The 22,213-nt window shown below is 44.2% G+C and overlaps 3 protein-coding genes across 4 annotated transcripts; 1 reads left to right on the top strand and 2 right to left on the bottom strand.

Annotated features, from left to right (window-relative positions):
* Nucleotides 1-5,125: 5,125 nt before the first annotated feature.
* On the bottom strand, nucleotides 5,126-8,324 carry bub1bb (BUB1 mitotic checkpoint serine/threonine kinase Bb). 2 transcript variants are annotated; one of them, XM_071899964.2, is made up of 9 exons: nucleotides 8,191-8,324; nucleotides 7,577-7,736; nucleotides 7,400-7,459; nucleotides 7,088-7,232; nucleotides 6,778-6,974; nucleotides 6,494-6,657; nucleotides 6,163-6,371; nucleotides 5,967-6,067; nucleotides 5,126-5,760 (listed from the first exon to the last, which is right to left on the bottom strand). In XM_071899964.2, exons 2-9 carry the CDS (start codon nucleotides 7,717-7,719, stop codon nucleotides 5,451-5,453), a joined length of 1,329 nt encoding a protein of 442 aa, XP_071756065.1. In that variant the 5' UTR covers nucleotides 7,720-7,736; nucleotides 8,191-8,324; the 3' UTR covers nucleotides 5,126-5,450. The 2 variants fall into 2 exon arrangements, with proteins under 2 accessions (XP_071756065.1, XP_071756073.1); XM_071899972.2 differs by having other exon boundaries at nucleotides 5,129-5,760; nucleotides 6,163-6,356.
* zfyve19 (zinc finger, FYVE domain containing 19) lies at nucleotides 8,264-13,482 on the top strand. The gene is made up of 12 exons (XM_071899985.2): nucleotides 8,264-8,391; nucleotides 8,521-8,623; nucleotides 8,740-8,861; nucleotides 8,973-9,026; nucleotides 9,120-9,286; nucleotides 9,394-9,536; nucleotides 9,713-9,818; nucleotides 10,008-10,226; nucleotides 10,556-10,632; nucleotides 10,914-11,015; nucleotides 11,111-11,274; nucleotides 11,492-13,482. Exons 2-12 carry the CDS (start codon nucleotides 8,570-8,572, stop codon nucleotides 11,568-11,570), a joined length of 1,287 nt encoding a protein of 428 aa, XP_071756086.1. The 5' UTR covers nucleotides 8,264-8,391; nucleotides 8,521-8,569; the 3' UTR covers nucleotides 11,571-13,482.
* ppp1r14d (protein phosphatase 1 regulatory inhibitor subunit 14D) lies at nucleotides 13,334-21,912 on the bottom strand. Its single transcript, XM_071899999.2, has 4 exons — nucleotides 21,501-21,912; nucleotides 14,344-14,424; nucleotides 13,929-13,961; nucleotides 13,334-13,760 (listed from the first exon to the last, which is right to left on the bottom strand). Exons 1-4 carry the CDS (start codon nucleotides 21,678-21,680, stop codon nucleotides 13,692-13,694), a joined length of 363 nt encoding a protein of 120 aa, XP_071756100.1. The 5' UTR covers nucleotides 21,681-21,912; the 3' UTR covers nucleotides 13,334-13,691.
* Between the last annotated feature and the right edge of the window lie 301 nt (nucleotides 21,913-22,213).

The raw sequence follows: 22,213 nt of genomic DNA, 5'->3' as shown, positions 1-22,213 counted from the left end.
TATCTTCCAATACTGAACTGGTTACTAGATTCTGAATGCCTACATTATCCTGGGCCTTATACATATGCTGAAACAATATAACAAGGCGGATCTCAAATTCAGCATCAAACAGAATACAGTTCAGTCCTACTTCCATGCAAGCTCTCTCCCATACACCAAGCTTTTTAAATAGCTGGAGATGAAAGCAAATGTTGATTTAAAAAAGATATCTGTCACATGTCATCTTCCTGCGTTTCCTCTCCTTCAGCATCCATCTACTGAAGTGTGTATGTAGCGGACTGGATTCCTCAGGCATCCATTCATTATGACTGGTAAGACTGGTAGGATCACCTGAGCAGTCAGCCTGCACACACACCAGAATACACACTGGCAAAAAAAACACAGGAAGCTTCTATTCACACTGCCTACAGTTAGAGACTATGGAAATGGCACAGTCTGTATTTGTCAATTGTGATCCATCTTGAGAAACACGGTCTCACCATTCCAGGATTATTGTATCCTCATCCTTGCAATAGAGGTTGAGGACAGAGAGAGAGAGAGAGCGACAGAGAGAGAGAGGGAGAGAGAGAGAGAGAGAGAGAGAGAGAGACGGAGACAGAAAAGCAGAGAGAGAGAGAGAGAGAGGGGATGTGGGGATGTGGAGGAGGAGGAGGGGTGAACAGGAGGTGAAGGCTCTTCTTTGAGATGCGGTCCATCCAGCAATCCTCTCAGTCTTCCTTATCCCCCCCCCCCCCACTTCCACATCAACACCTGGCCTTACTGCATTCTGTTCACAGCTTCTCCTCCTCCTTCCTCTCTTCCTCTACCACCGCTGATGCCTAAACCGACGGCACACACTAGCCTGCTCTTTATCAATGACGCTAAGCCTCTTCTCCTTTTTTGCCCCCCCCCCCCCCCCCCCCCCCCCCACCTACCCCCGTGCCCCACTCCCCTCGCCGTGGAGAGAGCAAACGGGGCTCTAGAGGGATAAATCATTGTTAGGAGAGAGGAAAAAAAAAAAAAAAGAATCAGTCATCCCCCCTTACCTTGCCGTCCAGTGAAGAGGAGAGCCTCTCTCCTCCAGGAAGGATTGCGAGCGAGAGTGCGCACATACACACTCACATACACTATTATACACGCTCACTCACGCGCGCACACATTTACACACACACACACACACACACACACACGCACACACTCTCTCCCCCTCTCTCTCGCACACACACACAAACACGCACGCTCTCTCTCTCTCATACACACATACACGCAGCGGCGAGGAGGTGCTGGCTCTCAAGCAACGGCACACTGCAGGCTGCCGCTTGCCTGGGAAAGCCTGATGCGTTCCTCCCTCCGGGCAGAAGCGCACACTGCCATCTCAAAGGCTCTTTGTCGGGGCTGATTCATCCCCGGCTCCGCGGCTGAGTACGGGTCCGTGTGCCGGTGCCTGCTCCCGGGGACACAGGGTGGCCGCACAAAGCAGGGACAAAGCCATGAAGGAAAGGCAACATCCAGGAGGAGAAGAGAATATCACGGCCCCATACAGCTCCTTCCATCCCCCCCCTTCTCCCTCTCCTTCTCTGGCTCGCGCTCTCTCTCTCTCTCTCTCTCACACACACACACACACACACTCCCTCCCACCCCTCGCTCTCTCACTCTCTCTCTCTTTATCACTTCCCTCCTTCTCTCCCTCCTCCCACTCTCTCATTGGGCTGTCGTTGCAGTAGCCCTGAATTGATATCAGCGTGTGTGTGTGTGTGTGTGTAAGCATGTGTGTTTAGGCTGGTTTCCAGTGACTGTAAGGAGAGGAGAGCTCCTGTACACATCACCTGGGATACCTTTCATCCATCTGCCCGCCCTCTGTCTCCTCCTCCATCTCCTTCACACGTGATGGGGTGATATGAGAACACCGGCAGTAAACTGAGGGTGCTGTGTTCACCCAGTGCGCTGCTCACTCAGATGCATTATCCATGGAATGACAGGGTCAGGGATGGCAGATGGCAAGGGGGGGGTGGAGGGGGGGTACAGTGCTGGGCTATTTCTATGGAGGGGAAAATCCTCATCCCCACAATCTATTTTGTGACAATTGTGACTCAGAGATCTTTGGGAGTAAACACGCAAGAAGCTGAAGTGATGACTCTCTAGTCCTATATCCACCATCCAGATTATTTGAATGCAATAGTCATTTCTGTTTTGAGCACAATCATTTCCTGAATCATTTATAAGCCAGCTAAGACGAGACACTCGGCACGAAAATGTATTAGGGTCAAGTCTTGCAGAAATAGCAGGCAAAATGAACCAGATTCGGGACATGTGTAATACGTGGCATTTTGATATGAGAGGAGCTTGCAAACAGGCTTAAATAATGATGTTCCTCCTTACATCAAATAAACTCAAGCAAAAGGCTTGACTGAAGCAATCTGCATAACAATGATACAGATTTGCCACTTGGGGGTATGGCAGATATGACCCCTCCCTCTTTTTCTCTCTCTTACTTGTCAGGCTTTGTTGTGGCTGATATTTATTGGCCTGACTATATTCTCCTGCCGTGCATATTTGCTGAATTCTTTTGAATTTAGTACTACATTCAGCAGAAACGCAGTCCTGTCATAGGTGTCTTCATATGTTAATATGAGGGTATCACAAAAAACATCACAGAGATCAGTGGTCCTGTTTGCTCAGGCTATCTGAGCTCAGCCATTTTTTACTCACACTAATACCCCATATCTATGTTTGACCAGTAGCAGAGCTTGATGGTCCGACTGTGTCAAAAGGTCAGCTAAGGAAAGTCTTCTAATTGAGAACAGCATTCATGATAGTGTACTCAACCAGACAAGATCCTAATTTTGCAGTCAAAAACAACAAATGCATCATTTCTTTATACAGTAGTTAGGCTATGTCAAAGAAAAGAGCATGGCACAATGTGAATGCAGCCATTATAATGGAAACTAAGATTTCTGTTACACCAGAGGCTAAAAGAGCTTTACCTATTTTTATTTGTTTCATTGTTACGCCTGATGAGCCTGCAAAAGCTACTGCTGAAAACATTGACTCACCATTTGGATAAATGGTGGAGCAATGGCATGCATTGTAAAAAGGGCTTACATTGACAATGGAAGTCTTAAACCTTTGTGTGGCATCATTAAAATGAAAGCCCCAGAGCCTCATAAATGATAATTGTTTGCATTTCAATTCACTCTATTGTTTAGGCTGAATCTATAAGGGTTTCTTCTGGGAAATATTCAGGGGAAATCAATGGCTCGGCCTATAGACCTAAATCTGATCTGTGAATCCACTTCAATTCTGAAAAGATGAGACAACTACAGCAGAAATCAAGTCCTAGCACAGATCATACCCCAACCGGCTCACCAGCACAGTGTTATAGCATTTGGCAATGACAAGAAATTGGATTAATGATTTGCTGCTGCAGTTATGTAGGCTCCCTTTCCCTCTCCACGCCTGGCTAGCCAAGTGCAGTTCACCTCAAAGCTTTACCCATGTCTTACAGAGACTTCTAAGTGAGGTAGAGGCTTGGGCAGAGAACTTGCTGTTAACTGGTGCATGTAAATAAAAACCGTACAAATAGGTTAAGAGCACTGACTGTAAAACATGGCCGACACAGCCTGAGTGTGTTTGTCTATCAAAGTAACAGCGCTGGACAAAAAGCTCTCCTCTGAGGGCCTCGCTAAAGCGCATTAAGGAAAGGTAGCTTGCCTGTTCCATCCCTCCACTGCAGTAAGAGGGAGAGCTATGGATTTTCTGTCTCAAGCGCTATCTGAATCACTGGCTTCTTGCTTTCATGGGATGAGCTTTTAATAAGGCCTGCCAAATAGCGAACCATAGAGGATGCATTATGATGTGGTTATGCTGTTATTATAATAGCAGTGCATCATGTTGTGTATCATTTATCACCGAATTTCAGCTGTACTCAGTACTAAGCCAAATTTTAAAGTAGGGACTTTGGGGAACTCACCAGTTCAGAGGATGTGGGATAGCAGCGTCATATTTCCAGTATGAGATTAAAGTCTGTTCTGCCAGTACTCCAAGTGAAAGCAGCAACACTCTGTGCCACAGTACATCAGTATACTGGTCTCTTGGGGATAACTAAGGTCTGCTCTGCCCACAACAGCCAAGGGTGGATTTCACTTGCTAATGAGTCAACCACCTATCTTCCACCCATTCATCAAAGTCTGCCCTGCAAGCTGTGTGTGTGAAGTGGATCCCATCATCACAGTAGATTAGGTCTACTCCCACTCCAGTCAGTGGGGTTCTGGACTGCCTCTCCTGGACAATAATTAAACATTTAGCCAGCTGAATTAGAGATTTGCTCATAAATGTCTTATGCCTATTAAACTGTTGTTGAGTCTCCTTAAAAAGTACAATGGTACCCTGCGGTGAGAAAGCTAAATTGTGTCATTTCATTACAATAAGTAGCTGTAATATTGGAGTTCATGACCATCTGAATGCAGATTGTCCCACTCATGCAAACCTGCCATATAGTGTTTACCCCTTTAAACTCCAGCAATAGATTATAGTCGGCATTTAGCTACTTTTGCGCCCCATTAGTAATTCAAATACCATTACCAGGAAAACAATCCATGGCTTCTCTTGCATACCCTCAGCTGACAGCGCGTTACCGCAAGCCCCTTCAGTCTCATATAGAAATAATTATCCCACTAGTCATCAGCCAGACACTTTAACAAGTTTATTGAACATCAATGCCACATGGCCTGGAGGGGACACTTCACCCATACTCAAATATAATCCAAGCTGAATCATGTCACTGATACTTTCCCTCTCCTACATTGAAGTTCTGGAGCAACAGACATGAATAGCATTGTGTTAAGGAACCATGCAATGAATAGTAAGTAAGTAAGCAATTTATTTTTCAAAGTGTCATGCACCAAAAGGTGCCCAGCCCGCATGGGCTTACAAGACACTACAAACATGACAAACAAGAGCAATAACATAGCGAGAGCGAAAGAACAAATATAATACACCTCCATACATGTCAAACAATGTCAAACCAAATATGAACACAATCCTGCTCCTTAGACATTACAGCTATAAAACATAACTTAGGCACATCTGAATAAAAATGCTGGATTACTAGACTGAGAGTGAAATTAGGAATAAATGGATGTAGTGTTTCCACAGCAGAGATTTGAGCAATGGTAAAAAAAAAAAAAAAAAAAAAAAATGATCACATGCCAATATCTTTTAGGATTGCTCTGTATCAACAAATATGTATTTTGATTAAAAAATAAATTCACTATAGCGCCAATGTCTTCAATTCAAATGGTTTCTAAGTAACTTTTTCCCCCATTTCTTTTTTACCTTTATGACTAACTGCAATGCTATGGACAAAATATTAACAGCAGGAGATACTTTATGACCAACAATGCATAATAATTACATAATATGTGTGGATAAACTCCTTTCAAAATGAATGTGGAAATCCATAAAAAAAGACGCTAAAATTGTCCGTCTTGGGAGTTTGCAGCACCAGCGCTAGCTTGGTCCTTTTGGCCTCTGACCTCTGATTCCTGGGCCATCTTTTGGCGATAGCGTTCAGCACGCAGTTCCTCAAAGCAGAACTCAGTGGCGCCACTAAGCAGCAGCTCCTTGCAGTACATACTCTGCTCCTGTACTTTGCCCGTTTCGGCCTCCTGCTGCTGCTGCTGCTGATGATGCTCCTGTATTCTCTTTAGAGGGGTTTCCTCTCTGCAGGGTTTGCGCGCTGATAAAACTGTGTTCACTGACGGGTTGATCTTACATGGAGTCCTGAGGGAGGGAAGGAAGATACCAAAGCAAATAGAAGAAATCTTAGGAACATAGCCTTAGAAGAATAAAATTACATTTGCTCTTTGTAAATTCCTAACCGTAAACCTGAATTTGCTATGTAAATTAAGTCTTTAGCAAAAAACACAAAACAAAAGCATGGTACTTAAAGAACAGATTAAGGTGATGTTATTCTTGTGGCCACTAACATTGTTGGAGGCTGGTCTGACTCCTCAACAAATGGTTGGAAGGTGGGTTTGGGAGGGGGCGGAGCCATAACAGTGTGACCAAATCTGGACCTCTGGGGTATCTACAACAGAACACACACAGAAAAAGTTCAAATTGACCCCACTGGTTAGCGATACACACATTTTCATCAGCTAATACACCACGTTTCTCTCATACCTTGACATCGCACCACTTCTCCGGCTTCTGCTCATTCTCCTTTGCCCTTGCAGAGGGAGGGGCCACCCAAGACTCCAATTTAGGCTCTGAAGGTTCATCGCTGTGAGTCTTGTTCTCATCAAAGACCAAAAAGCGGCTGTTCGCAGCACTGCTGGTGGCGGGGGCACCCTGCGACTGCAGGCCTCGGGAAATACCTGTCCACAAATCCACTGTACATCAAAACTTAAAATCTTTTCCAAACTGATAATGCCGCTATATAAAGCTGTTGGAGTGTTTGTAGCATCAGCTGCATGTTCTACAACAGAAATAGTTTGGATATGTATGTACTTACTTTTTACTGCAGCCCCAGTTCTATTGACAGGTGCGATGGCCTTTTTCTTCCCCCTGCGTTTGAGGTCAACTAGAGAAACTCTGTCAGCTTCTTTGGTCTCTTCATCACTGTCCTCCTCCACAATACTCATCATCACCTGCCGGGACACACGCGCCTGCAGAGCCCTAGGGACAGCAATGCAAAAATTGGTTATATTATGATATAACTCCTAAGAGCAAGGAAATATTGTGTAGTTTCCAACTGAGATCTTTCTTGATCTCAAACCATGCTGGATGGATCCATACTTGTGAAACTGCAGGAGCTTATCTTGCGGTTCAGCGCAGCTCTTGAAGCCTTCCTGGTAAACCATGTCTGCTTTGCGAGAGTTCCCCTGTTGCTCGTATTCCTCAGACCAAGCAATGTAGAAGGAAGCCTGCGTCACTCCTATTCCCTGGGCTTGCATGTACCTGTAAGTGTCCAGTGGCTCCGGGCAGTTCGCCGCCTAATGAAACACATGAATGGCAAAAGTAATTACTGTTGTATTAGTGTGTCAAAACAACAAAAATATGTATAAAACATAAAAAAAAATAAAAGATCACAATTGATCACACTTACAAATTTGATCCAGTGGTCAACATAGCGAGGGTCGTTGTGATACTTCTTTTCATCTGTGAATCTCGTCACGACTCGCTCCAGCAGCATGGCGAGGTTGCTCTCCTTTCCTCCCTGAGGGAAGGTTTGCTCTGTCCACTTTATATAGCTGTTCAAAAACAGAACCACATCAGAACCACATGAGGATGAAATAAAACCTCTTAAGCAATGTAATTCCAATCTAGCCTCAGTTTTCTGAGTGTCATATAAATACACAATATGGTATACATCATATAAATAATCTATAGTGGTAAATGGAGTCCATATTTTGCTTACCGATCCCAAACATCAAGTGGATCATCTCCATCATATATTCGCAGTTCAGACTCAAAGGCCCTAGAAAAAAAAAGCCACAAAACTTTCATCACCATGAGGAAACTATACATTTAAGGGAAAACAGGACTTGTCACCCAATCCAGATGCCTGGTCTGGAGTTTAGAAGCTCATTCTTACTGTTTCTGTTGGTTGATGGCAGAGCTGAGCCCCTCCTGTTGCTGACTGAGTGCCTGGTGTAAAGCTGATATGGCTCTGCCCCGCCTCAGCGGCTGGATGTTTTCTTTGCTCAGCTCCCATTCTGCATCTCCTCCTTCTGCCATTGCGGAAACTAACACAACTAGAAGCCAACACAGACACACACACAGAAACATACACAAGCTATCACTAAATGGCAATACATAGGCAATATAGGGCATAGACGACTAATTGGCAGTGCAAAACGCTATTAGAGTCAAGTCGTGCAAAAATAGCTTGCAAATGAACCATAGGGAATACCAGAATCAGACGAAGGGCATACATGTAGATGACATTTCGATTTGAGATTGACTAAGTATTAGTAATTACTACGATGATAAGTAAGAGAATGAAGTAAGGGAGGGGCTCGCATCAACGAAGAATACCCAAGTGGCAAAATCTATATTACAGCAACTTTACACAACGTGTAGGACCAACGGTGACGTTACTAGAGGCCTAGTGTGGTTCCAGTAAGTGCGTGACGTTAGCGAGCTAACGTTAGCTAGCATTAGCTTGATCATTTTCCTGTCGCTGTCTGGAATATTAGTGAGATTCACCAGCCAAGTCTTGAAAACGAAGCAGGAGGTCTACCCGGGGTTCTTTCACATACAGCTTACAATCCTCTTTTCTCCTTTCCACGGATTTAGAACCACAAACTGTTGCAGAAATTGAGTTGAGGGGCGAATGAACTGTTCTGTTTTGAACGGGGACCGCGAGAGAATTTGGACAAAGCTGATTGGAGGAATCAGAGACAGGAAGTATGTAATCGTACGTCACCGCATATCTTCCGGAATACTTCCTGTTGTGATTAGACGTTTGTACCGTTTGTACTTGAAAGCTCAGAATGATTAAAGAGTTGATTTCGTTTACATAATTATCTGCTATAGCAATATCAGCCAAATCAGAGCTGCCACATGAATCTCTACGTGCATCGGCATGGACAACCGTTGTTATAGCTGTGCATCAAAGTTCAGTCTCTTCAGGAAAGAGGTACGGTTTTGCTGGAAACGTCAACGTTAGTAACTAACGCTATTCACATATCAACTTAAAAAAAAACGTTTGCAGGCTATGTAAACTGTATGATTTGTGTTTTATTCTCGTCACAGTTGGGCTGTAAGAGCTGCGGCCGCTCCTTCTGCTCAGGCTGTCTGAATTTCAATGCTGTGGTGCCTCGCTGTGGCAACACCCAGCAGAAGGTCTGCAAGCAGTGTCATGGTAATCTCACCAGGTAGAGGACAAGCTGTACCTTCCACCAAAAAGATAGTAACCTAAATCTGAATGTTATTAACATTAATTACCTTCAAATACTATCTACCTATTTTGATTTCTTTATTTTCAGTGGGGAATCACCTAACAATGGCAGCAGATGGTCTCCTCCAGAAAATTACAAAAAGTCAGTATGATCAAATTTGTAAATGTGACATTTGGTCATCACAGCAGTTTTCTAACATTAACATTAACCAAAGCTTTATGCTTTCTTCCACAGACGGGTTGCTGCTCTTGAGGCTAAGCAGCAAGGGCAGCCTGTACAGCCTCTTGCACACGGAGGCAGTAGAAGTGCCAAAGCAGGCCTTGTACCAACCAAAGGTTTGAGTAAGGAAGACCAGGCTATTGCTGAAAGGCTTCAGAGGCTGAAACAGGACACCAAACCAAGTACTACAAGTCTTAGTTTTAACACACACCATTTTGTTTCAGTCTGACAAAATATTTAGTCTTAGTTCTTTGCTATTGTCATTATACTCTTTTCACCTTTTCTTCAGAGTCCATCCCATCTGAGAAGGAGATTGAGTCTCGCCTCGCTGCTTTGAAAGCTCCCAGCCAGCCAGTGCCTTCTGCAGGGGAGATGGAGGAGCGTCTGGCAGCTCTACAGGGCGGACCTGCACCGTCTCAAGCCCCTGCACCTGTGAGCCAAGCCCCTGCCTACTTGTTTATTGTTTCATAGACCTGATAGCAAGGTCTGTTTTGCAGCTTGTAGTATTAAATATTATTTAGAAGTAACTAACTGCTAACTACTCTGCTCTAATTCCTTAGATCACCTAATGTCATTGTGATAAAGTTATCTCGTGCTGTTCTGTGCAGGTGCACCAGCCCCCAGACAACAGGACCCAGACAGAAAAGGCCAATGATCTGCTAACTCAGATGACAGAGGAAGTTGCCATAGACAACCAACAACCAAACCCTGAATGTACTGAGATGTTACTCTTCTCATTGATTTTACCCACATTTAAATTATTGATTGATGACACAGTCATATGCTTTCACCTTACACAGTCATAACAACGTAATTAAAGATTACATCATGACTAGATTCGGAAAACGCACCTTGTTTAGCGACTATGTGAATCTATGCTCTAACATGTTATTCCCTCTGCAGGTGTGGATGGCCCCATGAACAACCTAAACAAGGGGGAGGAGGGCAGGCTGGAGGAGAACCTGGAGGAGGGCCAGGAGGCGTTCAGGCAGCTGGAGGCGGAGAAGAGCCGACTGCTGGAGGAGGCCATGGAGGAGCTGAAGCAGGAGCACTGCTCCCAGGATCAGGTCCTGCAGATGGCCAAGAGGATGGCACAACTCAAGGGGCAGGACCCAGACAAAGGTACGAGACACTTCAGTTAAACTTCATGTTACTTTGCTGCAGTCTAAGCATTTTATTGTACATGGTCTGTGTTACCAGTTCCTACAGCATGACCTTTCCATGCTGAGTTCTTGGCATACTTTGACTTTCTCTGTGACCCATGCTTTCACACCAGAATGTCACAAAATATGACAAGAGCGTGGAATTCCTCTCACTTCCTCTCCTGAAAAAAAAAAGTTGGCCCTGTTAAGAGTGTGAATGTCTCAGTGTGACCACATCTGTGTTCTTGTTAGTCAAAAACTTGTCATCGGTGTACTTGTTGTGTTATTTTTCCTCATGCTGTCTTTTAGTCACTATGGAGGACTTGCAGCATCCTGACAGTGAGGAGGAGACTGAGGAAGAGGCTGTGAAGAGAGTATTAAAACAGGTCTGGGATAGAGGCAATAAGAAGTGATCATACATGTTAAATCTGTTACTAATTGCAAATCTTGGCTCAGACATGATGTCATGTATGTCTACTAACACACAGACAAACCAGTTTGGGTTATGATACTCTGAAGTCGACACACCCTTGAAGATGATAGTGAACTAATTCATACTACTCATGGCAACCACAAGGGGCTGCTATTCTGCCAATTTACTCATCAGCTGTAATGTGAATCAGACATACTGTATGTACTGAAACTGCTGTATTTCTGATTGTTCCAGCTCTCAGAAGAGGCTGCATTGGATGAAGCCAGCGGCTACAACATACCTTTAGAGCTCAGTGGTCCAAAGAACACAGAAAAGAAAGCAACCTCTAAGAAGCCGGTACTAAACATAGTCAAAATGCAAATTCAAGTTTCTTGCCGAGATATTGCACAGAATACAATAGAATCCTTTCGTTGATCTGATGTGTTTTTAAGACGCCGGCTCCAGCACCCAGGACCAGGAATCCACCGGCTGCTGTAGAAGCTCAGTCATCAGACAGTGATGAGGACGAGCTTCCCTGGTGCTGCATCTGTAACCAAAACGCCACCATTCGCTGTCACACCTGTGATGGAGACCTATTCTGCAACCGCTGCTTCAGGTAGCGCCATACACATTCATCATAATAAGCACAGAATTCCGCTTTCCCACCCATATCAGAGCCTTGCATGGAAATCATTGATTTGTTGCCTATGATTTAGCATGCATACCATGACCCAGATAAATCTTGCGGAGCCTGCTGCCACACTGTTGAGCAGCATGTGTATAAAGTATTTAGTGTGATGTATTATCAATCAACACTTTCATTATCTCTCCAGGGAAGGCCATGATAAATATGACAGGAAGGAGCATCGCACTGCGAACTACACTGCGCCTAAGAAGAAGAGGAAGACATGATAGTGAGACTGCAGGTGTTGGCCTTATCAGGCGCTGGTCAAGTGTCACTGATAGACTTGTGCTTTAGCCTTAAATGAGCTGTATTTATGGATGTCAGCAGGAAAAAACAGAACAGATTTAAACACCACCTATCGTTTAAAACAAGCCGGAACCCCTAATTATGTTGCTAATCTTATGTAATCTGTCAAGCGTGGCTATAAATTGTGTTTATGTGGCCCCCATAGAGTAGCAACTGCCTTTTGTAATAGCTGAGGGGGATCTAAAGAAATAAGTGAAGTGGCCAGGGGTAACATTCACTAGCAGAGCATGTAGGTTTAATCAAGACCAAACCCTCTAATGTAAATGTAAAATTAATGCAATATGTGTAATATCAGAAACACAGGTCTTATTTTTTCTGTAATGTATGTGATAGAGGTAAAACTTGCAGAAGTTGCTGCAGCTGGATGGTGTTGGTATTTTAGGAACATTACATAGCTGCTGTATCCAGACTGGTTTGTAACTGTCCAACTGAATAAGAAGCCTCATGTTTTTTTTGTCACTTGTCCTACTTCCCACAGGCAACAAAGGCACATCTTGTGGTTTGCACTTTACACCATTTGATTCTTAAATGTTGACAACACACACACAATACGTGCACATCATGGGCTCATCTGGGATGATGTACAATCCCAGACTGTCAGCTCTGGAATAGAGAGCCACAGAGGAGCCAGTATAAAAGGATTACTGAGGGCTTTGTTTTCTTTTGGCAGGCAGTGCAGTCACTGTTGTAATCTGTGTTTGGCTGAGACTCTGACATGACTATTTTCTTTTCCTGTCCTTGTGTGTAATGTCAATTTACAGGATGCACAAGTTGTACGCATTATCTGTGTGACAGCTTTGAGGGAATGCAGCATCTTTTTATTCAGATTTTCCCTCTCTGAATCCTTTCTTTGATCGCTGATGTCATCGTTATACAAGAATGTCGCACCCAGGCAGGCGTCGTCAGAAGTGTGTTCTTACAGTATGGATGGCCTCTGTGTCAGAAAGGCAAGAGTGGAAGGGGGCGGACCAAGCAAATTACTGTAATGGAGCCCTTAGCCGAACGACCCTCTGTGTTTGACAGAGAGAAGGCCAGAGTGCAGTTTCATCAGTGTGCATTACTGTCTGCCTAACTGAGGAGAGACCGTAATTACATTCTCCTCCAGGGGCTTGCTCCATTAAGGCCCATATGGAGGCCGTTACTGTGTTTGCCTAGTCTGGCCATGTCATACACTGACCACAGACAGGAAATGGATGGGGATAATGGATGCACGCCTAATGGACCTTCCTGGCCTTGATTTCACTGTATTTACTCCTAGCCCTGACATGCTAACGTCTCCTTTGTTTCCGTCACTCTGTTTCTGTTGGGAAATTAACACCAGATAACAGAACCTTGGCAGTAATCGACAGTAAAACATGTCACATGCTTAATGCCGTCCTATAGGAAAGCCTTACAGTTGCCTCTGGGCAGTAGGACACACTGCTGGCCGTTATAATGCCCTATTTCTGCTGGCATCTTTACTCATCCTTTAAAGGCAGACCAATGTTTTAGACCAGTAGTAAAGGCCACCTATAGTAACAGGGTACTTTTATAGGGCTTGTAAATTGATGGGCTCTTACATGTACATGTTGACGTTTATTACCTGAACCTACAGTACTGTTGATGAGTCACTTTGTGCTTGTGAAATCAGATGTAACCCTTTCGATAATTCATCCACAGCCTTGTCTTGAAAATGTTCTTTTATTTTGACATACAACACTGTTATCAGAACAAAAATATTTATGTACATAAATAGGCAACCAAAAATGTACAATCTTACACAAAAAAAAACAAACAGTCCATCTGAGTAATAGTCAATACATCTTTATCACAGGTGTGTTATCGGTATGTTGAGGGGAGTCAAAAAGTTATAGCTTGTCCATAAATAAAAGTCAAATAAAAAAAATCCTAATCAAAACCGACTGCTCTGGTTTTAGACTGATGCTGACCCATGTGTGCAGGAAGGGTCCCACTGACATGTAAACCGCACATACAGACATCCAAAATAGTTAATGTGTGGGAGGTGAGAGGCTCCACATTGTCTCAATTCTTGATTTGACCTATTATTTCTTCAAGGGCCCTGACATTTTGCGTAGGCCCTTTATCCTGTACAGCAGCCCGTTGATAAAATCCTAGGGGAAAGATGGAGAAAATGGATTATTGCTGCATGTAACTGTTGGAAACTAGAGCACAGGAACAATGGACCAGTAACATCAAGTTTTCTCTGTGGCAAAATCATGATTCTCTAACAACCTAAAGTGTAGTTTCATGTGAGTAAAGGAGCTTTCTTTGTGTCTCACCTCTTTTGGCTTTCCACATTCCTGCAACAACTCCTATCAAAAGAGAAGAAACAAACATAGGCTCAGTCACAGCAGTGGACATTGCTCTTTCACTGCAAACATTGCACAAGGCGTCCGGCGAGGGCTTGTAAAGCTATTATCCCACATAGTTACAGATGTACCCGGGTTTATGTGTCAAGTAGGAGCAAGGTGGTATTTTGAAGTGTTCATAACTCTTTTGCAAACAAGGCGGCCCCCTGAGACTCGGTGCCTCCTCTGTGTGGGACAAAGTGCAGAGCAGGGGGGAATTTAAGGTACCAGCGCCATGGAGCAAGTGAAAATAAATGAGTGAGATTGGAGTATTTGATGTATAGCAGTGCAAAGTGGTATAAATGATCGAGTGGTTTAAATCTTGCTGTTAACTCAATCTGCTCACCTGCAGCCGGGTTCTCTGGCCCTCGTCTGACAGCTCCAGGAGTTCATCTATGTCAATCTCTAACTCTGGGATCTCTTCCTCCTATGGACAGGCAGACAGAGACACAAAGGCTAGAGACAATGGTCCTCCATCACCATGTGCACACTTTAATACTCCCAAATGCTACAAAATTAGCTCTTTTGACATGCAAATACTGCATAATTTGGGTCACTTGTCGTCCTCAGTTCACTCACAGCGTCAACACTGTCCACATCACTGACAGTTATTCAGAAGCAAAGAAAAAGAGCTTAAGATGTGAAGCCATGGCAAGGATTTCATCACTGCACAATAATTTCATGTAAACTCTTGAGATATGAAGTTCTAAGGTGCCGACGCCTTACTTCTCTAAAGGGGTCAAAACTCCCAACTTAACAGTGTTGGTTGTGCTGTATAAATAACGGTTTTCTTCCTGAGCGATTTCTCCCATAACAGTGGTGAGATTGATGATGTGCTGTCCAGATGAGCGAGGCTGAGGAGCGCCCAAGCATGAAGGCAAAGTGGCTCCAGGAGGCCATACTTGCCACATGCCACCATCTGATTTCATGGATGGTTTACCCAGCTGGCATTTAGCTCAGCCATTACTGAGAGATTATTTCCAGTTTAAGTGTTTCTTTCCTTAAAAAAAAAAATGCTCATCTCAGCTGGCTGATACTAAGATGCGTTTTCCCACATTGTGTGCATGCTTGGTGTTAAGTTACAATTGAAACCCAGGCCAGCAGATATTGTAATGTGTTGAACTGGACTCTTCCCTCTAAAACCATATAAACCTTTTTTTTTTTTTTTATGTTAGCATGAGCTTAAACAGTCTTGTTAACTCGCAGCAATGGCAGCTAGGACACAGGAAGATGAATGGGTACCTGCTGACTTAAGGGAAAGATTGTAAAAATGGCCTCCAGTGATAAAAAGCAAATATAGAATGTAATCAATTCATATCACAAGCTCATATCCACTCCTTTCAAAAAAAACATTTTCAGAGGAAATGAGGACTGCTCACTAGAGGAATCATGAGCAGTAAGATATCTGGAGTCAGCAGGTGTACACTCAAACTTGACAAGTGGGGCCCCTTTTAAAAGGGATATTTTCCAGTTGGGGAGTTTTAATAGCTGGTGAGGACGGGGCTCGCACAGTTTTCTGGATGAGGAGAGAGCTAATCAATGTGGGAGTGCTGAGTGGCGGAAGAGACCGGCCCAGCTCCACAGTCCCCTGTGCCCGCCTCTAATTGATAAATGAGGCCAGGTTGGACCCTTTGTGATTCTGCTGATGGCTGGAGCCATGCGGGGCTGAACTGCGTTGTTTCGGCCCATGCTGTGCTATGCTGGGCTTTGCTTTGGGTATTAGGCTGTGCAGGGTTGTGTGGGGGTTTTTGGTTTGTGTTTTGTGCTGTACTGGGTTGGGCTGGGGCCTTTGAGCTGTTTTGTGTTAACTACACTGTGCGTATGCCTTCCCTCTGTCTGTCCCGTGACTGCAGCACCACGCCGAGCACCGCTGAATATCAATGAGACATTTCCACTGAGCCGGGAAGAATGTGTGCATTTATCACGGCAAAGTACAATACGTCCCTTCCAGTAACTTCTCCGTGTTTCATATTATGTGCAGTCGCAATTTTCAGCTGTTGAGAGTTACCTTCATTGTCAAAGTAAAATGGCGTCTTAATGGGGCCTCTGGGCTGAAAATGTCTCAACAGCACTTTTTGAAGTTACAGGCAATAGACTGATGCTAAAATGAATGTTGGCACTAATACCTGAATTCATGAATATCAAAGTGGTTCTCAGAGGAACGCAATTTCAGACGGCAATCTAAATGAGCAATGGGATTTTGTCAAGACAGGATGACCTCCACTGGAATTTATAATTTGGAGTCACTAAGGATTCATTACCATGAGCTCAATGTTGTTGCTATCTAAAGCTGGTAGAGTTCAACTTATAGAGTGTTTACAGCTATCTAGATGCAGTTTTCATCAAAGTGAGTGTTACTAACAATATCTACTGAGCTAACATCTTAGAAAATATTAGAACAATTGAAATCAAACATTAAGCACTATAGGGTTCCATTACCCATGCTATGTTTTGGCTTTGACTGACCATGATTGTGAGGAAACCATGCCCAGGAAACCAAGCTGTTTTGAGAAGAGGCCAGTGTGTGTATAACTTATCAGATCTTCACTTCCTTTTTCCTGTCAGAGGCATGAGCGGTCCACAAATCAAAATATTCCTCAACGGAGCGACTACAGTTCATTAACCCCACTCAATGAGCCGTGGTATAATTTGAAGAGGCCATAGAGTGATAAAGATATCCAAATCCCATTGTCCAGTGATATGAGGGCGCGCCAAATCTTCTGAAAGCATGATGTGATTACTCCACAATATTCAAACAAGGCAGTATTTAAACAAATGAAACTTTTAACTATTGACAGTAGAATTCCTATAATAGCCAATGTGTTTCAATAAACTGGTCACCCAAAAGGCCTGATGGCTCACAGGCAGTAGGGGAAGTATACTGAACAAAAATATAAACGCAACACTTTTGTTTTTGCTCCCATTTTTCATGAGTTGAAATAAAAGATCTAAGACTTTTTCTATGCACACAAAAGGCTTATTTCTGTCAAATTTTGTTCACAAATTTGTTTAAATCCGTGTTAGTGAGCACTTCTCCTTTGCCAAGATAATCCATCCACCTGACAGGTGTGGCATATCAAGATGCTGATTAAACAGCATGATTATTGCACAGGTGTGCCTTGGGCTGGTCACAATAAAAGGCCACTCTAAAATGTACAGTTTTTAATCACACAACACAATGCCACAGATGTCGCAAGTTTTGAGGGAGCGTGCAATTGGCATGCTGACTGCAGGAATGTCCACCAGAGCTCATGTTGCAGCATGATAATGCACGGCCCCATGTTGCAAGGATCTGTACACAATTCCTAGAAGCTGAAAACATCCCAGGTCTTGCATGGCCTGCATACTAGGGCTGGGCGATATGGACCAAAAATCATATCTCGGTATTTTTAGGCTGAATGGCAATACACAATATATATCTCGGTATTTTCTACGAAGTGGGCTAAATGTTCAGTTGTAAGTCAAAGCCACATGTGAGATGTCACGGGCTGGGCGAAATGGACAAAATCAAATATCACGATATTTTTGACCAAATACCTCGATATCGATATTGCGACAATATTGTAGGGATGACTATTGGTGCTTTCACAAAATATTTACACAATGAGATTTTTGATAAATAATCATCAGTAATGTGGATATAATGACTAAGTGGGTAAAGGCAAATAATAGAACAGCTAGAACAGTCTGGTAAGTTCAGAAAATTACATCACTTTACTGTAATGCAGCCTTTAAAACCAGGAAAAGACAACACTTATGCCATATCACGATATTACGATATCCAAAATCGATATCTAGTCTCATATCACAATAGCGATATAATATTGATATATTGCCCAGCCCTACTGCATACTCACCAGACATGTCACCCATTGAGCATGTTTGGGATGCTCTGGATCGGCGTATACGACAGCGTGTTCCGATTCCTGCCAATATCCAGCAACTTCTCACAGCCATTGAAGAGGAGTGGACCAACTCCACAGGCCACAATCAACAACCTGATCAACTCTATGTGAAGGAGATGTGTCGCACTGCATGAGGCAAATGGTGGTCACACCAGATACTGACTGGTTTTCAAAAAATGCATATCTGTAGCCCTAGTCATGTGAGATCCATAGTTCAGTGCCTAATAAATGTCTTTTTTCAAGATAAAACTGCACATTTTAGAGTGGCCTTTTATTGTGACCAGCCCAAGGCACACCTGTGCAATAATCATGCTGTTTAATCAGCATCTTGATATGCCACACCTGTCAGGTGGATGGATTATCTTGGCAAAGGAGAAGTGCTCACTAACACGGATTTAAACAAATTTGTGAACAAAATTTAAGAGAAATAAGCCTTTGTGTGCATAGAAAAAGTCTTAGATCTTTTATTTCAACTCATGAAAAATGGGAGCAAAACCAAAAGTGTTGCGTTTATATTTTTGTTCAGTGTAGTAGCTAGTAGGCCAAACAGCAATATTTAGAGACTAACTGGGGTGCACTGAACTTCTCTTCATGCAAAGTCCTAACAGTTGTTGTGGCATTTTGAGTTTGTGCTTGACATTTTTATTTCAACTCCATCATACAGCTATTTGTCACACCTTTTTTAGTTTACTATTCCCCCCAAAAGGTGTGAAGTTTGCAAAGAAGGCTGCCTTCCAGACCAAGGCAGCCCTCGTATGAATTAGAGATGGGGCTAAATAATTCAGGCGGTGACACAGGGGACTGATGGTAAATGCTTCCACGCGGAAGACTCAGAGAACCAACAGAGTAACCTTCCCCTGAGCCCATGCAAAATTCATCACACTGGCCAGTGCACATGGACAAACCTTACCTAATCCCACAGCTGTGGGTAATGCAAATATCTGATCTATCCCAACTAGATAGGAAAGTCTTTACTTTCATATGGCATGGAATTAGACCTATCCTTAGGGAAATTGTACAGATAATTCAACATAATGTTAACTTTAATACATGACAGGCACCATCCCAATTGAATCAAAGGAATTTCTAGTGTTACTGCTATCTGTCGTCATCTCATCAATCATGCTGGGATCCCATCCTTCAGTTATAAAGGTCCGATTCTCTCCAGGATTCCCCCACAGGAGCTCGGGGAACACACACACACACACACACACACAGAGAGCACATCCACTAATCATGCTGTACATTAATACTAATGTTAGATTATGTTAGAATCAAAACATGAAAGGCTACATAGTGCAAATGTGAAATATTTCTATGTTTCTGGGACAAGATGACAGGAGTAGGCTTCAGATCTGTTTCTGTTCCACATAATCGACATAATATCTGATTTCCAGTAATGTGATTTATTCTACCCACTGCTTCACAGGCATATTAGCATACAGTATATTACCACGGGGAAGAAGGCATGGGCAGTAAATGGAATGAAGCTCATAAGCACTGCTATGTGGAAATATTTAGGCACCAAGGATAGCACAATATTGAAAAGCCCAAGCACTCCTGACCAAAGTGTTTTGAATTATACCAAGCAGGCTTATCTCTAATGGACTATCCACTGGCCTAGAAAAGGCTGACTGGAGCTGATTGGAGATGCTAGTTGTCTATCACCAGAGTTTGCTGCAAGGAACCTCCCATCTCAGTGTGGAGTCCTGCTGAACCCGGTGCGCCAGCCCTAGCGCCTGCACTCTCTCTCTGCACTTTCACACTCTCTGGACAGACACTCTATTGACTGCATTTCCTCAGACCCCAATTACAGACTCAACAGGTTTCTCTATAACCAGACGGATCCATCTTCATCATGACCCAATTGTTATTCACAGAACATTCAACCTCTGAGAGGATGCAACTCGCACGCCGTGCACTCTCATGCCCTCCGGCATCAGCATGCCATATGCAAACGGTTTGTTGGCAGGGTGAGGGATGCCAGACAGAGAGGTTGCTGCAGGCCATCTGTGGTCGCTCAGCTTAGGGTCCCCGCACGGTTAGAGGACTAAATGAGAAACGCCACCGTGTCTCCCCTTCTCCGCCATCAAACAGAGGCGGTGTTGTCATCTGATCCGCGTCGTCATCAGGACGCCCATGCTCCTTCACAGACCCCTCTAATTCCTCTGTGCCACGCTGCTTCACGTGGGCGATGAGACATCTGTTGCCATGGTTTCCCCTCGGAGAATGCCAAGCAAATCAATATGGAGCATCTGACCTAATTGGATTTTTTCCCCCGCCACACAGGATTGTAGTTATGAAGTGGGGGGCGGGAACGTTGTCCTGTGGGTGCCAGGGTGCAAACCCTTCTTTAAGCTGTTGAATAGACCGCCTCCCCGCCGAGACCGGGGCAGTAAACCCCGCTCTGTATGACCCATGTTACAGCTGGGGGGGGGGGGGGATTCAGTCTTCTAGGTTTAAGTCTGCATGTCTCAACAGCACACACAAGGAAAAAAGAAAAAAGGAGAAACAAGAGGCACAAGGGGCTGCCTGATATCCTGCCATAATCGCCTTGATACATTAAACATAAGTTATGCTAATGAGGTCATTCATAAAGCTATTTAATGCATTAATTAGCAAATATTTCTATGTCAACATACTTGTCTTTACATAACATATGTCATCATTCATTAATATGTAAATTTATGCAGCAAGGTGCTCCAAAATCTAATCAGATCATCTATTCTATAGGGGGAACCTGAAGTATGAAGTTTCCATCATGTATTGTTCTGGAGTTATTAAGAATGTGTCGACACACACAGAGACAGACAGACATGACGACATATAGTCCTGCATACCATGTACCATGGTGGCAGGACATATAAATGGGTACATCAAGTGTGCATTTCTATTTAAAAACAATAAATCTCCTCTACTTCTGTCCTTAGCTCTTATTTTTATTCCTTTTCCTGGCACTTCTCTCTTACTTGATCATTCTAGGGTCACAGGAATACATTGTCAGGGACTGTGGATCTGTCTCTGGCACTCCTCACTATTGCTTGCTTCTAAAGTTGCTGATCTTGGAATTTAAGCTCATTCTGCTGTTGTATTCATTGTAAGTCACTCTGGGTAAGAGCGTCAGCTAGATGCTTAAAATGCAAATGTATTCATCCGGTAATCATATGTTTAATGTGAGCAATGGGTTGCACAGTCAGGGTGGCAACATGCACTCTAATGACTGCAATCAGACGTGATACAGTGGCAAAAATTATCTTATCAATAGGATCATAGGGGAACACCATGGTGCAAGCCGCACAGCTGATACTGCAGTCAGGTTAATTATCTAGAGGGGGTTATCTGTGCCAACAAATTGCAGCCATGAAGCAGAGCTACTTGCCTCCCCACCCGCTCTTTTGTCACTCTCATCTGTCCCCCTTGCATGCATGATGGATTGATGGATAGCCCACCAGAGGCACCTATGTGCAGCTCAGTGCCTCCCCTGCTCTCTTCCCTCACCTCCCCTTCAGGGACCCAACACAGTGTGTGTGTGCGTGTGTTTGTGTATATGTGTGTGTGTGTGTGTTCCCTGCAGCAGCCTGAGCCAGCCCTACCCTACCTCACAGTCGAACAGCAGGTGCAGCTGCCCGTCGATCCACTCCTCGATATCCAGCCTCCTCTGCAGGTCCTTGCGGTTGTATTTGACCGTCAGCTTGCCCAGCTTGCGGTGCGCCGGCTCCTCCGTCTTGTCTGCCGTCTGGAACATCACCCTGGACTGGGTGCTGGGCTCCGACGCCATGGCTGCCACGGCCTCAGGAGAACCGTGGAAACACACACGTAGACTGAACACGCGCGCACACACACACACACTCACGCCGTCCGTCTTGCACACCGGCTCCCCTGCTCTGCCTCTATCTCTGCCTCTGCTTTCCAGTGGGCTGTTGTTCCCACGCGTATCTCCTGTTATCTTGTTGAGTGTTCGCGCTCCCCCCCTTTCTCTAGTGCTGGCTCTCTCCCTCTTTCTCTTGCTGGCGTTGCTTCTCTGCTTGTCCTCTCTCTCTTCCTCTCTCCCTCTCTCGCTGAAGCTCACTGTGTCTTGCTCTCCTTCTCTCCTCCTCCCTTGCAACACCCGCTGCCTGCACTATCAGGAGGATGGTAATGAGATATGCCTCTCTGTGTGTGTGTGTGTGTGTGTGTGTGAGTTTGTGTGTACGTGCATGTGTGTGTGTGTATGGGTGTTTGTGCACATGCACATTCTAGGGAGTGTTTACTTTTTGCTCTCTTTCTCTGTGCTACAGCAGGTGGGAGAGCATAGGTCAATTGCAGTGATAA

The sequence above is a fragment of the Centroberyx gerrardi genome, chromosome 17, assembly GCF_048128805.1.
Source record: "Centroberyx gerrardi isolate f3 chromosome 17, fCenGer3.hap1.cur.20231027, whole genome shotgun sequence".
NCBI lineage: Eukaryota > Metazoa > Chordata > Actinopteri > Beryciformes > Berycidae > Centroberyx > Centroberyx gerrardi.
Note: the sequence above shows the minus strand (reverse complement) of the source record. Positions and strands in the feature narration are given on the sequence as shown.

What these genes read in the sequence shown, in the direction of transcription:
- bub1bb (XM_071899964.2), bottom strand. Translation starts at nt 7,719, where the DNA reads ATGGCAGAAGGAGGAGATGCAGAATGGGAGCTGAGCAAAGAAAACATC. An exon ending in GCCATCAACCAACAGAAACA is followed by an intron (nt 7,460 to 7,576) that starts GTAAGAATGAGC and finishes TTTTTTTTCTAG; the next exon opens with GGCCTTTGAGTCTGAACTGC. An exon ending in TTGACCACTGGATCAAATTT is followed by an intron (nt 6,975 to 7,087) that starts GTAAGTGTGATC and finishes GTGTTTCATTAG; the next exon opens with GCGGCGAACTGCCCGGAGCC.
- zfyve19 (XM_071899985.2), top strand. Translation starts at nt 8,570, where the DNA reads ATGGACAACCGTTGTTATAGCTGTGCATCAAAGTTCAGTCTCTTCAGG. An exon ending in TGTCATGGTAATCTCACCAG is followed by an intron (nt 8,862 to 8,972) that starts GTAGAGGACAAG and finishes CTTTATTTTCAG; the next exon opens with TGGGGAATCACCTAACAATG. An exon ending in CGTCTCAAGCCCCTGCACCT is followed by an intron (nt 9,537 to 9,712) that starts GTGAGCCAAGCC and finishes TGTTCTGTGCAG; the next exon opens with GTGCACCAGCCCCCAGACAA.
- ppp1r14d (XM_071899999.2), bottom strand. Translation starts at nt 21,680, where the DNA reads ATGGCGTCGGAGCCCAGCACCCAGTCCAGGGTGATGTTCCAGACGGCA. An exon ending in ACCTGCTGTTCGACTGTGAG is followed by an intron (nt 14,425 to 21,500) that starts GTAGGGTAGGGC and finishes GCCTGTCCATAG; the next exon opens with GAGGAAGAGATCCCAGAGTT. An exon ending in AATGTGGAAAGCCAAAAGAG is followed by an intron (nt 13,761 to 13,928) that starts GTGAGACACAAA and finishes TCTTTCCCCTAG; the next exon opens with GATTTTATCAACGGGCTGCT.